This window comes from Pan paniscus, chromosome 12 (assembly GCF_029289425.2).
Source record: "Pan paniscus chromosome 12, NHGRI_mPanPan1-v2.0_pri, whole genome shotgun sequence".
In the NCBI taxonomy this organism is placed as follows: domain Eukaryota; kingdom Metazoa; phylum Chordata; class Mammalia; order Primates; family Hominidae; genus Pan; species Pan paniscus.
The window spans coordinates 29,411,779-29,426,459 of record NC_073261.2 but is presented as its reverse complement, the minus strand read 5'-3'; the positions used below and the strand labels follow the sequence as shown (position 1 = coordinate 29,426,459).

Below are 14,681 nucleotides of genomic sequence, written 5' to 3'. Positions count from 1 at the left end.
CACCTGAGGCCAGGAGTTCAAGACCAGCCTGGCCAACATGGTGAAACCCTGACTCTACTAAAAACACACAAAAAAATTAGCCAGGCATGGTAGCAGACGTCTGTAATCTCAGCTACTTGGGAGTCTGAGGCACAAGAATCGCTTGAACCTGGGAGATGGAGGTTGCAGTGAGCCGAGATTGTGCCATTGCACTCCAGCCTGGGCAACAGAGCGAGACTCTGTCTCAAAAAAAAAATAAATAAATAAAAATAAAAATAAGCCCGGCATTGTGGCGCATGCCTGTATTCCCAGCTACTTGGGAGGTTGAGGCAGGAGAACTGCTTGAACCTGGGGAGCAGAGGTTGCAGTGAGCTGAGATCATGCCACTGCACTCCAGCCTGAGCAACAGAGCAAGATTCCATCTCAAAAAAATTAATAATTATCATCATCATCATCATCATCTGATCTTGAGTGATCTTTGGGTCAACAATGAAATCAAGATGGAAATTAAAAACTTCTTTGAACTGAGAGATAACAGTGAAAAAACTTATGAAAACCTCTGGGATACACCAAAAGTAGTACTAAGAGAAAAGTTCATAGCATTTAGTGCCTACATCAGAAAGTTTGAAAGAGCACAAATAGACACTCTAAGGTCACACCTGAAGGAACTAGAGAAACAAGAACAAACCAAACCTAAACCCAGCAGAAGAAAAGAAATAACAAAGATCAGAGCAGAATTAAATGAAAATGAGACAAAAAAATTACAAAAGATAAATCAAACAAAAAGCTGGTTCTTTGAAAAGATAAACAAAATTGATAGACCACTAGCGAGATTAACCAAGAAAAGAAGAGAGAAGATCCAAATTAGCTCAATGAGAAATGAAACGGGAGATATTACAACCAATACCACAGAAATACAAAAGATCATTCGAGGCTACTATGAACACCTTTACACACACAAACTAGAAAATCTAGAGGAGATGGATAAATTCCTGGAGATATACAACTCTCCCAGATTAAATCAGGAAGACATAGAAACTCTGAACAGACCAGTAACAAGTAGAGAGATTAAAACAGTAATAAAAAATTGCCAATAAAAAAAGTCCAGGACCAGATGGATTCACAGCTGAATTCCATCAGACAGTCAAAGAAGAATTGGTACCAATCCTATAGAACACTCCTGCACAAGATAGAGAAAGAGGGAATCCTCCCTAAATCATCCTATGAAGCCAGTATCACCCTAATTCCAAAGCTAGGAAAGGACATAACAAAAAGTGAAAACTATAGACCAATATCCCTGATGAACATAGATGCAGAAGTCCTAAACATCAAATTTGCTAACTGAATCCAACAGCATATCAAAAAGATAATACACCATGACCAAGTGAGTTGCATACCAGGTATGCAGCAATGGTTTAACATATGCAAGTCAATAAATGTGACAGATCACATAAACAAACTTAAAAACAGAAATCATGTGATCATCTTAATAGATGCAGAAAAAGCATTTGACAAAATCCAGCATCCCTTTATGGTTAAAACCCTCAGCAAAATTGGTATAGGAGGGACACACACTTCACATAGATAGGTAATAAAAGCTATCTATGACACACACACAGCCAACATTATACTGAATGGGGACAGTTGAAAGCATTCCCCCTGAGAACTGGAACAAGACAAGGATGCCCACTTTCATCGCTTCTATTCAACATAGTATCTGAAGTCCTAGACAGAGCGATCACACAAGAGAAACAAATAAAGGGCACCTACATCAGTAGAGTCAAACTATCACTGTTCACTGACGATATGATCATATACCTAGAAAACCCTACAGACTCATCCAAAAAGCTCCCAGATCTGATAAATGAATTCAGTAAAGTTTCAGGATACAAAATTAATGTGCACAAATCAGTAGCACTGCTATACACCAACAGCAATCAAGCTGAGAAACGAATCAATAACTCAACTCCTTTTACAATGGCAGCAAAAAACAAACAAACAAACAAAAACACCAACTTAGGAATATACCTAATCAAGGTGGTGAAAGAATTCTACAAGGAAAACTACAAAACACTGCTGAAAGAAGTCACTGATGACACAAACAAATGGAAACACATCCCATGCTCGTGGAGAATCAATATTGTAAAAACGACCGTACTGCCAAAAGCAATATGCAAATTCAGTGCAGTTCCAATCAAAGTACCATAATCATTCTTCACAGAACTAGGAAAACAATCCTAAAATTCATATGGAACCTCAAAAGACCCCACATAGCAAGACTAAGCAAAAAGAACAAATCTGGAGGCATCACATTACCTGACTTCAAACTATACTACAAGACTATAGTTATCAAAACAGCATGGTACTGATATAAAAATAGGCACATAGACCAATGAAACAGAATAGAGAACCCAGAAATGAAGCCAAATACTTACAGCCAACTGATTTTTGACAAAGCAAACAAAAACATAAAGTGGGGAAAGGACATCTTATTCAACAAATGGTGCTGGGATAATTGGGAAGCCACATGTAGAGGAATGAAACTGGATCCTCATCTCTCACCTTATAAAAAATCAACTCAAGATGATCAAAGACCTAAATCTAACATCTGAAACCATAAAAATTCTAGAAGATAACATTGGTAAAGGTCTTCTGAACTTTGGCTTAGGCAAAGATTTCATGACCAAGAACCCAAAAGCAAATGAAACAAAAACAAATATAAATAGATGGGACTTAATTAAACTAAAAAGCTTCTGCACAGCAAAAGAAATAATCAGCAGAGTAAACAGACAACCCACAGAGTGGGAGAAAATCTTCCCAAACGTGCATCCAGCAAAGGACTAATATCTGGAATCTACAAGGAAGTCAAACAATCAGCAAGAAAAAACAAAACAAAACATAATCCCATCAAAAAGTGGGCTAAGGACATGAATAAACAATTCTCAAAAGAATATATACAAATGCCCAACAAACATATGAAAAGATGCTCATCAACACTAATTATCAGGGAAATGCAAATTAATACCACAATGAGATACCTACCTTACTCCTTCAAGAATGGCCATAATTAAAAAATCAAAAAGCATAGATGTTGGCATAGATGTGGTGAAAAGGGAATGTTTTCATTTACACTGCTGGTGGAAATGGAAACTAGTACAACCACTAAGGAAAACAGTACAGAGATTCCATTTAGAACTAAAAGTATAACTACCATTTGATCCATCTATCCAACTACTGGGTATCTATTCAGAGGAAAAAAAGTCATTATATGAAAAAGATACTTGCACACGCATGTTTGTAGCAGCATAATTTGCAATTGCAAAAATATGGAACCAGCCTAAATGCCCATTGACCAACAAGTGGATAAAGAAAATGTGGTATAAATACACCAGGGAATACTACTCAGCCATAAAAAGGAACGAAATAATGGCATTCACAGCAACCTGGATGGAGTTGGAGACCATTATTCTAAGGGAAGTAACTCAGGAATGGAAAACCAAATATCATATGTTCTCACTTTAAGTGAGAGTTAAGCTATGAGGGTGAAAGTTATAAGAATGATACATTGGACTTTGGGGATTCAGGGGGAAGGATGGGAGAAGAGTGAGGAATAAAGGAGTACACAATGGGTACAGTGCACACTGTTTGGGTGTTGGATGCACCAAAATCTCAAAAATTACTGCTAAGGAACTTATCCGTGTAACAAAAAACCACCTGTTCCCCCAAAACCATGGAAATAAAAAAATATATAATTTATGCAAACAGATAAAATATTAGACCTTTGACTTTAGTATAATATATATAATTCTAATTTAATTATCAAAATCCTGTATTTTATATCAATATATCTTGGTAATCATGTTTAAATATCACTATTAAAGATAGACTATTGAGTTTCCTTATTACCCCAAATGTTCACTATACTAGATACTGCTATTTGATCTCAAGAGAATGGATCCTTAAACAGACTCACTCTTCTAATGATCGATCTAGGCCTCGGTCAGGAGATCGATGGTGAGCACGTTCTGGTGAATGACATTTTGTATTTGGCTTCATTGTAGAACTCATATGATAAGCATTACTTGAATAATTTTGGCGGCGAAGTTCTTGTACGGCCCTCTCCCTAAAGCAAAATAGTGATGCTTTAAATTTTATATCCAGCAAAATTATTAAAACTATCATAAAACTAGCTCAATTCATACTTGAAAATCTAACCATCATGAAGGAACTAAAACCTCTTGTTACCTAAGAAACAATGCTTTCCATGCTGAAAAGCATTGTTTTTGAGCTTGCATAGAGATAAACTTACCTTTCAAAGCGCTCTGTTCCTAGTTGTCTTTTGGTAATGTCTAAATCAGCTTCCAATTGTGTGACAACATTTCTGAACTGGGCCACATCTCTACTCTGGATGGCCCTGTTTAAAAGAAGATAAGCGTTATAGTTGACTAAACTTAAAATATGGCTATGATTCTGGGGTACATGAAACCATATTGATAGTGGTTTCTCAGCTGGATCCAAATCACATTGTGATTTTCATGGCCAGATTTATTAGTACATCTAAAATACGCCCATATTAGACAAAGTAAGTATGCAGAGTAGCCTACTTGAAAAGCCTAAGCAATCCCAGTCCCATTTAATTAGTTAATCCTTCTCTGTTTCAGCTTCCCTGTGGGAACATATTATACATCATCTGTCTATACTACTTACTATAAATTGTTTTTTATGTAAGTACTTAGAGGTATTCTATAAAGTAGTGGTATGATCAAATAATTAACACCGGAATTCACTAGCTCCATGATTAATATGGTCTGTTTTATATATATCTATTCAACCAAGTGCCTTATAATGAAATTTGACATACACAATCTTCAATTTAATAGAATCTTCCTTAAGGCTAAAAAATGCCTCAAAAAACCTGTAATAAGGCACAATATCATAGGGAAGATAAACATTGATGAATGCCACTCACACAGAACATTCTATCCTCTTCACTTGCTTTCAGGATAGTATCATAGACTGCTGAAATCTAAACTTTAGAGACTAATAACAAACACTTCTCATGCTAATTCTAAGTGTTAGTATTTACCAGCCAGCCTAAAACAGAGTATAGCCCTTAGGGTGGAAGTTTTGGCGTATTTCACGAAGGTAGATTTCCACCTACCATCCTGAGAAAGTGATCCTGCAAAACCTGTTGAAGGAATCATAATAGGCTAGCTACAGTAATGGAAAAGAAGGACTCAGTCACCGCCACTATAACCTGAAAACAGTTTCTGAAGGAAACTGGCCCTGGCTCTGAAGCCCTTGCCTAGTCAGGGGCTCCTAGGAGTGACTGATTGCTGAGACCATGCTTCTTATCCTTCCCCATGTCCTGACCTCAGATGTGAGGACAGAGTGTTACACACTCTGGATGAAAAGTGTTACAGATGGGACAGGTAAGAACAGGGGTTAAGGGTCCCCCATCAGTTTTTATGAGAGGTGATCAAGTTTAATAGAAAAAAAATTCACTATACAGGGAGGCAATTCCACCCAATTCTCCAGCCAAATGTCTTTTAATAAGGTGCTAGGAGTGCTAGAGATCCTAAAAAAAAGAAAAAAAAAAAGAAAAGAAAAAGAAAGAAAAGAAGCCAAAATCAATGTCCTGGGAAGTCTTCTGTATTTTGTGAATGCAGGTGTTCTTCTAGGTATCCAGTACATGCAATAGGTACAAAAGAAAATATGATGTGGCAAATGCAAACACTAGGTTGCAATATATTGGTCTAAATATGAAAATTCTTCTGGTTTCAAACTGGTTAATTTTTTTTCTCATTTTATTATATTTCCTAAAGGCAGTATTTTAGATCAGACATTCTATTATACTCAAAACTCTGTTGGAAAGAATCAGTAGAGATCATTAAACTTAAATTTAGATAAGAAAAACATAATAGAAAAAGTACCACCTATTAGGCAAATCACAGTATTTCTGATCCTTAGGCAAATTATAGAAGGCAAATTCTCTAAATTCTAGCTTAAAAATTCTACTAAAGTACCAAAAAATTAAGATGTATGACTTTACTTTATATTGCTAAACAACTCACATTTTATTTTCTGCCAAACAAAGGTGTTCTTTAAGAAGCTGAATTTCAGATTCTTTTTCTTGAAGTGCTATCTGAGACTGATATTCTTTGTCTCGATTGGCCACCAGCAAAGCTTCTAGATTCTGCATGGAGATTCTCTCATTTGCCATCTGACTCCTCAGGAGTTCAATTTCAGAATGAGCAGAATCTAACTCATTCTCCCTCTGTTCAATAACAAGAAGATATCTACACTTATTCCCATTAATTCACTTAACCATTATATTATCAGGGACTCACAAAATTTTCATAATCTGTTATAAACTGGCAACTACTTTTAATGTGATTTGAAATTGTGTCCCTCCTTCTTACCAAATAAACACACCACACATGTATGTATAGTATCACTTTCTCCATCTCTCTGATCATATCAGAAAATTCATTAATTTAAGAAAAGGCTTATTAATTTCAAACTGCAACCAGTTTCTACTACCAGCTTTGATATTTCTTTATATACTCCTGCAAGACTGACAGGATGATATCTGTGAGCACTGCTTTGTCCTGAGTTAGGTGAGCTACATGCTTATAGAATGTCATTGGACTCCATAATTAAGGAATATAAGGAGTAATCTCTTATATTCTTATATAAAGAGTAATCTCTTATAGTCTCTTAATATAATTAATAATTATATTTAATAATGTAATTAAATATAATTATAATTAATATAAGGAGTAATCTCTTATATTCTCTTGCATAAACTTGTGGAAAGCTTCCTTTTGAAAATTATCTTGAGCCTTAAAATATGCTCAGTGAGACAAATGCTTTTTAAAAAGGAGGAAGAACAGTCACTAGTATTTAGAAAACAATTATTCCTTATCTTGTAATATGCATAACAAATTCTATATGCATTTAAAAGTTAAATTTGAAAAGGTAAGCTTTAAATTCCAGTGAAAAGAAATAAAAATGAAATTACATGGAAGGGAGATAGGTAGGTAGGGAAATTTTCTAAGCTAGATACAATGCAAAAAAAAGTTTCATCACATTAAAAAAATAAACATTTTGATAGTCAATATAAACTTAACCAAAATTTGAAAGGAAGCAACTGGAAGACAAATAAACTTAGTAAATCAAATTAATAGCTTATATCTCTACTAACATAAAGAACGCATATAAACTGATGAGAAATATGAGCTAAATGATAATGATCAGAAAATTTACAAAAGGAGAAATACGAGTAAATTATAAACGTATGGGGAAAATTTTCCCTTACTAGTAATCAAATAAACTAAAACAAGATGCCATTACTAGTTCAGGGCTTCTTACCTCAACATTACTGATGTTTTGGGTTGGATAATTATTTGGAGTGGGGGCAGCACTATGCATTACAGGATGCTTAGCAGTATCCCTGGCCTCTGCCCAATCAACGCCACCAACATTCCCCACTCTAGTCATGACCACCAAAAAGGTCATTACTAAATGCATACTGGGAGCAAACTCTCTTTCAGCTGAACTGGAAAAACTCTACCAAAGACACTGTTCTAGTCTATCTAATTCGCAAATTTGTTAGTTTGTGTTAATGAACATTACATTGGGCAATGGCAATCTCATATACTTTGCTGGCAGGAGTAGAAAATGGGCCATGATTTTTTTGACAATAGCTTTTTTGCAATATAATTCACATGCCATCAATGATTTTTAGCATATTAACACAGTTGTACAATCGTTACCACAATCTAATGTGAGAACTTTTTCATCATCCCAAAAAGAAACTCAAGGTTGGGCATGGTGGCTAACACTTGTAATCCCAGCACTCTGGGAGGCCAAGGTAGGTGGATTGCTTGAGCTCAGGAGTTTGAGACCAGCCTGGGCAACATGGTGAAACTCCATCGCTACAAAAAATTCAAAAACTTAGCCAGGCATGGTGACATAGGCCTGTAGTCCCAGCTACTCAGCAGGCTGAGGTGGGAAATCGCTTGAGCCCAGAAGTCGAGGATACAGTGAGCCAAGATGGCACCACTGCACTCCAGCCTCGGCCACTGAAGGAGACACTGTCTCAAAAAAAAAAAAAAAAAAACACCCAACACAGAACCTTCTCTGGCCCTAGGCAACCCCTAAACTATTTTCTATTATTTGCCTTATGCTGGGTATTCCATATAAACGGAAACAAACAATGTGTATGCGGTCTTTTGTGACTGGCTTCCTTTATTAGCACAATGTTTTTAAGAGTTATCAATGTTTTAGCAGGATCAAAACTTCATCACTTTTATTGCCTAATAATATTCCTTGCATAGATAAACCACAGCTCTATTCATGAGTTAAAAATATTTGACTTATTATACTTTGGGACTATTATAAATAATATTGCCATAAAAATTTGTATACAAGTTTTTGTATGGACATGTTTTCATTTCTCTTGAATAGATAGAAGTGACATTTATGAGCTGTAAGGCAATCTAATTTTTAACATTTTGAGGAACTGCCAAAATGTTTTACAAAGTTGCCTTACTATTTTACATTTCCACCAGCAATGTATGAGGGTTTCACTTTTTCCACATTTTTGTCAACATTTTTTATCTTCTCTCTGATTACAGCCATCCTAGTGGTTGTGAAATAGTATGGTTTTGATTTGCATTTTTCTATTAATGATGTTCAGCATCTTTTCATGTGTTTATTGGCCATTTATATATCTTATGTAGAGAAATGTCTATTAATATCCTTTGCCTAATTTTTTAGTTGCGTTATTAAGTTTTTTGTTTTTTGAGACAAGGTCTCATTCTGTCACCCAGGCTGGAGTGCAGTGGCATGAAGATGGCTCACTGAAGTAAACCTCCCACCTCAGCCTCTCAAGTCTCTGGGAATACAACTGTGCACCACCACACCTGGTTAATTTTTGTATTTTTTGTAGAGATGGGTTTTTGCCATGTTGCCCAGGCTGGTCTTGAACTCCTGGGCTCAAACGATCCTCCTGTCTAGGCCTCCCAAAATGCTAGGATTAGAGGCATGAACCACCACTACATATTTTGAATATGAATCTCTTATCAGATATATGGTTTGCAAATGTTTTCTCACATCTTGTGCATCGTCTTGCCACTTTCTTGATGATATCATTTGCAGCACAGAAGGTTTTTTTTTTTTATTTTGATCAAGTCTACTTAATCTATTTTTTTTTGTTTGTGTTTTTGATGTGTATTTAAGAAACTGCTGCCTAACCCAAGGTCACAAAGATTTACTTCTGTGTTTTCTTCTTAATACAGTTTTGGCTGTTACATATAGCCCTATGATTCATTTTCAGTTAATCTTTGCATGTGATCCAACTTCATTCTTTTCCACATAGATATTAGGTTGTCCCAACGCCACTTGCTAAAAATACTATTCTTTCCTCATTGAATTGTCCTAGCACCTGTATTTTGAAAAATCATTTGGGCACAAATGTATAAACCATTTCTGGACTCTGAATTCTGTTCCATCAACCTCTATGTCTTTCCTTATGCTAGTACCACATTGTCTTGATTACTTCAGTTTTGCAGCCAGTTTTGAAATCAGAAAGTGTGATTCTCCAACTTTCTTTTTCTTTTTCAAGATTGTTTTGGCTATTCACTTGCACTTCCATATGAATTTTAGATCAGTTTGACAATTTCTACAAGACACCTGGGATTCTGATAAGCATTGCATGAAATTTGTGGATCAGTTTTGGGAGTAATGCCATCTTAACAATGATAAGTGTTCTGGCCCATGAACATGGGATGTGTTTCCATTTATTTAGGTCTCCTTTAATTTCTGTTGACAATGTTCTGTAGTTTTGTAAAGTACAAGTATTTGTCTTTTTTTTTTTTAGACAGAGTCTTGCTCTGTCACCAGGCAGAGTGCAGTGGCATAATCTTGGCTCACTGCAACCTCTGACTCCCTGGTTCGAGCGATTCTCCTGCCTCGGCCTCCCAAGTAGCTGGGATTACAGGCACGTGCCACCACACCCAGCTAATTTTTGTATTTTTAGTAGAGATGGGGTTTCACCATGTTAGCCAGGATGGTCTTGATCTCCTGACCTCATGATCTGCCCACCTCGGCCTCCCGAAGTGTTGGGATTACAGGCATAAGCCACCGCGTCTGGCCGTATTTGTCCTTTTTTAATGCTACCCTTTTTGATGCAATTCCGTTTGATATAATTTTTTTTTCAGATTGTTCATTGTTAATGTATAGAAATAAGAAATATGATAACTGGATATTGATCTTGTGTCCTACAACCCTGATGCTCATTAACTCTAATACTTTTTTAGTGGATTCTTAGGATTTTCTATATTTCAGATCATGTCACCTGTGAACAGAGATAGTTTTACTTCTTTTCCAATATAGATGCCTTTTATTTCTTTTTCTTGCCTAACTGCCCTGCCTAGAACCTCTGCTACAGTGTTGAATAGAAAAGGCAAGGTGGGCATTCTTGTCTTGATACTGATCTTAGGGAAAAATCATTCAATCACCACTAAGTACAGTGTTTGCTGTGGCTTTTTCATAGGTGCCCTTTATGAGGTCAAGAAAGTTTCTATTTCTAGTTTATAGAGTGTTTTTATCAGGCAAGAATGTTGGATTTTACCAAATGCTTTTTCTGCATCCATTGAGAAGGCTGTGTGGTTTTCGTTCTTGATTCTGTTGATATGATGATGTATTAATTGATTTTTCAGTTGTTAAACCAACCCAGCATTCATGGAATAAACACTACTAGATGGTGTAAATTTCGTTTTATGTGTTGTTGGATTCAGTGTTATAGTATTTTCTCGAGAATTTTTCATCTGTATTCATAAGAGATAATGGTCTGCAGTTTTATTTTCCTGTGAGGTCTTTGTCTGGCTTTGGCCTCAGGGCAATAATGGCTTCATAGAATGCATTAAGAAGTGTTGTCTTCTACTTTTGGAAGAGTTTGCAAAAATGCTGGATCAATGCATCTTGAATCATTTGGAAGAATTCACAACTGAAGCCATCTGAGCCTCAGTATTACTTTATGGAAGTTTAAAAATTTCTATTTTGACCTCTTTAGGTTACAGGTTTATTCAGATTTTCTACTTTTCCTTAAGTCAGTTTTAATAGTTTGTGTTTTTCTGGAAATTTGTTGATTTCATCTAAGCATTTAATTTCTGGCATTCAGTTGTTTATGATATTCCCCTATGATACTTTTTTTATAAGGTTAGTAGTGATGTCCCTTCTCTTATTCCCGATTTTAGTAATTGGGCTCTGTCACTTTGCTAAAGAGTTGTCAATTTTGTTGGTATTCTGAAAGAACAAGCTTGTGGCTTCTTTGATTCTTGATTGTTTTCACTTAGTTTCTGTTCTAATCTTGATTATTATTTTCATTCTTCTTGCTGTGGGTTTAGTTTGTTCCCTTTTTCCAGTGTTCTAAGTGGAAGGCTAGGTTAGTGACTTAAGAGTTTTCTTCTTTTTTAATATAGATAGGCATTTATAGCTATAAATTTCCCTCTAAGTACTGCTTTAGCTACATCCTATATGTTTTGACACAGTACACATTCATTTTCACTAATCTCAGAGTATTTTCTTTTTTTCCTTTGTGATTTCTTCTTTGACTCACCACTATTTGGGAATGTGCTGCTCAATTTTCATATACTTGTGAATTTACAAAATATTCTTCTTTTATCAATCCCTAACAATTCCATTGTGATGGGAAAACATATTTTGCATAAGTTCAATCCTTTTAAATCTACTGAGGCTTATATTATGGCCTAATGTATGATCTATTCTGGAGGATCTTCCATGTTGAGAAGACTATGTATTCTACTGTTTTTGGAAGAGTGTTTTATATATTTATGTTAATGCCAATTTGGTTTTTGTGTTGTTGAAATCTTATATTTCCTTGTTGATGTTCTGCCTAGCTGCTCTCTTCATTATTGAAAGTGGGGTATTGACATCTGCAACTATTACTGTTGAACTGTTTATTTACAGCTCAATACAGAAATGTTATTCCTACATAGCTGTTTTTCTTCCTTTTCTCACTAGTGATATTAGTCTTACACTTACATCTATATATGTCACAAGCCCAATGATATATTGTTACAATTATTACTTTTAAATGTTATAGCTTTTAAAGAAGTTGATAGAAGAAAGGACAGCAAAAATATACAGTCAGACTTAGTAGCTCTTTTTTTTTTTATTTTTGAGATGGAGTCTCACTCTGCCACCCAGGCTGGAGTGCAGTGGCATGATCTCGGCTCACTGTAAGCTCTGCCTCCCAGGTTCATGCCATTCTCCTGCCTCAGTCTCCCAAGTAGCTGCGACTACAAGCACCTGCCACCACGCCTGGCTAATTTTTTTGTATTTTTTTTAGTAGAGACAGGGTTTCACCGTGTTAGCCAGGATGGTCTCGATCTCCTGACCTCGTGATCTGCCCACCTCGGCCTCCCAAAGTGCTGGGATTATAGGCATGAGCCACCACGCCCAGCCCAAAGCAGCTCTTTTAAATATGTTCAAAGAAATAAAGGAAGTCATACTTAAGGAGGTAAAGTAAGGCCATAAATGGATGAATTGATAAAGAAAACGTGGTATATATACAAAATGGAATACTATACAGCAGCGGTCCCCAACCTTTTTGTCACCAGGAACTGGTTTCATGGAAGACAATTTTTCCATGGACAGCAGTGGGGGTGGGGATGGTTTTGGGATGAAACTGTTCCACCTCAGATCATCAGGCATTAGTTAGATTCTCACAAGGAGTGTGCAACCTAGATCCCTTGCATGCACAGTTCACAATAGGGTACACGCTTTTATGAGAATCTAATGCCACTGCTGATCTGACAAGAGGTGGAGCTCAGGCAGTAATGCTCACTCACCCACCGCTCACCTCCTGCTGTGCAGCTAGGACTGGTATCAGTCTGTGGTAACAGGCTACGGGCCGGTGCAGGTCTGCGGCCCAAGGGTTGGGAACTCCTACTATACGGCCTTTAAAAAGAAAAAAATTCTGTCATTCATGGCAACCTGGGTGGAATTGGAGGACATTATGCTAAGTGAAATAAGCCAGGCAAAGAAAGACAAATACTGTATGATCTTACTTATAAGTAGAATCTAAACAAGCTGACTTTATAGAAACAGAGAGTAGAATGGTGGGAGGAGGAAGGATGGAGAAAGGGGAGATGTTGATTAGAGTCCAAAGTTTTAGTTAGACTGGAGAAATAAGTTTTGGTGATTTATTACACTGCATGGTGACCACAGTTAATAATAATCTACTGTATAATTCAAAATTGCTAAAAGAATAAAATTTTAATGATATCATGCAAAAAATAAGTTGATAAGTTGATTGATATGTTATTAGCTTAATTAAACCTGTCTACCATACATACATCAAATCTGTCTACATACAGAGACCAAAACATCACATTATACTCCATAAATATACATAATTATTATTTGTCAACTAAAAAAAAAGAAAAAAGTAAAAGAAGGCCTAATAACAATGTCTCATCAAATAGAGACTAATAATAAGGAAATAATAAGCTGCTCTAAAAGACAGTTTCTTTTGTTTGCTTTATTTTCCTATGGATGGGCTGCATTTTCCTGGCTTTTTGAGGGTTAAATTTTTGTTGTTGAAAACTAGAAATTTTAAATAATATATTGTAGCATCTCTAAATACTGATCCTCCCCATCTTGGGGCTTGTTATGGTTGGCTTATTTCCTTATTTATTTGTCTGGACTGTTTCTATGATGTCTGTTTCCCTTGCGGTATATAGCCTCTGATGTTGCTCCTCAGGGTATGCACATAGTTACCCCGATCCCCTCCCATGGGCATTTACACAGTCATTCTAGCCCCTCCCACTAAGATGCAATGGATTTAGCCAGGTTCTCTTTGACTGTCTCTCTCTGATCTCCCTGTTAAGTGTCTGGCTGGTCTGTCCCTACTGGTATCAAATCCAACTATTAGCCTCTATTAATTGCTAGCTGACTGTTCTATTTATTTTGATAATCAACTGTGGGTTACCTTGCTTCACAGTCTGATCCAATTACATTTGATCCCTTTGCAGGGATACTACTTCCCAACCCAAGCATTGTTGAGGTACGATTGACAAATAAAAATTATATATACTTAAGGAATATAACATGATGTTTTGATACACACATACATTATAGAATGATTGCCACAATTAAGCTAACTAACATATCCATCACCTCTCTCTCAACTAGTTACTGTTGTATGTGTGTGTTAAGAACACATGAGATCTATTCACAGCAAGTTTCAAGCATACAGTATATTAACTGTAGTTACCATGCTGTACATTAGATCTCCCAAACTTATTCACCTTGTAACTGAAAATTTGCACCCCTTGTCCAACGTCTCCCTTCTTCCCCTACTCCCCTCACCCCCAGCCCCTCATCACCACCATTCTACTCTCTGTCAAACTCACAGAAGGGGTAGTTTTGAGGCAAGTTTTTGAGGCTTGCTCTGATCCCAGAAGGGCTCTTGTTAGCTGCTGCTGTCCATGGTTCTCTATTCAACTTCTAACTGGTCTATTTTTTCCATTTTTGTTTTCGTGATGTTTCCTCTTAATTGTGAAGCAGTGGCTTTTTGAAAGCTCGTTGGCTGTATGTGCCAAAATTTCCACTTGTGGGAATCCATGTTAAGGATATAATGCAAAATGTGATAAAAGTTTTATGTAAAA

General features: G+C 36.3%; 1 protein-coding gene across 3 annotated transcripts in view; it reads right to left on the bottom strand.

Annotated features, from left to right (window-relative positions):
- TSGA10 (testis specific 10) overlaps positions 1-14,681 on the bottom strand; it is a 151,615-nt gene that overhangs the window by 16,230 nt on the left and 120,704 nt on the right. For all 3 annotated transcript variants that reach the window (XM_014343887.3, XM_014343885.3, XM_008970983.4), the window contains exons 17-19: positions 6,054-6,256; positions 4,289-4,393; positions 3,953-4,102 (exon numbers count right to left, since the gene is read on the bottom strand). In XM_014343887.3, the coding sequence (XP_014199373.1) occupies positions 3,953-4,102; positions 4,289-4,393; positions 6,054-6,256 (458 nt within the window). The remainder of the gene's footprint in view (positions 1-3,952; positions 4,103-4,288; positions 4,394-6,053; positions 6,257-14,681) is intronic.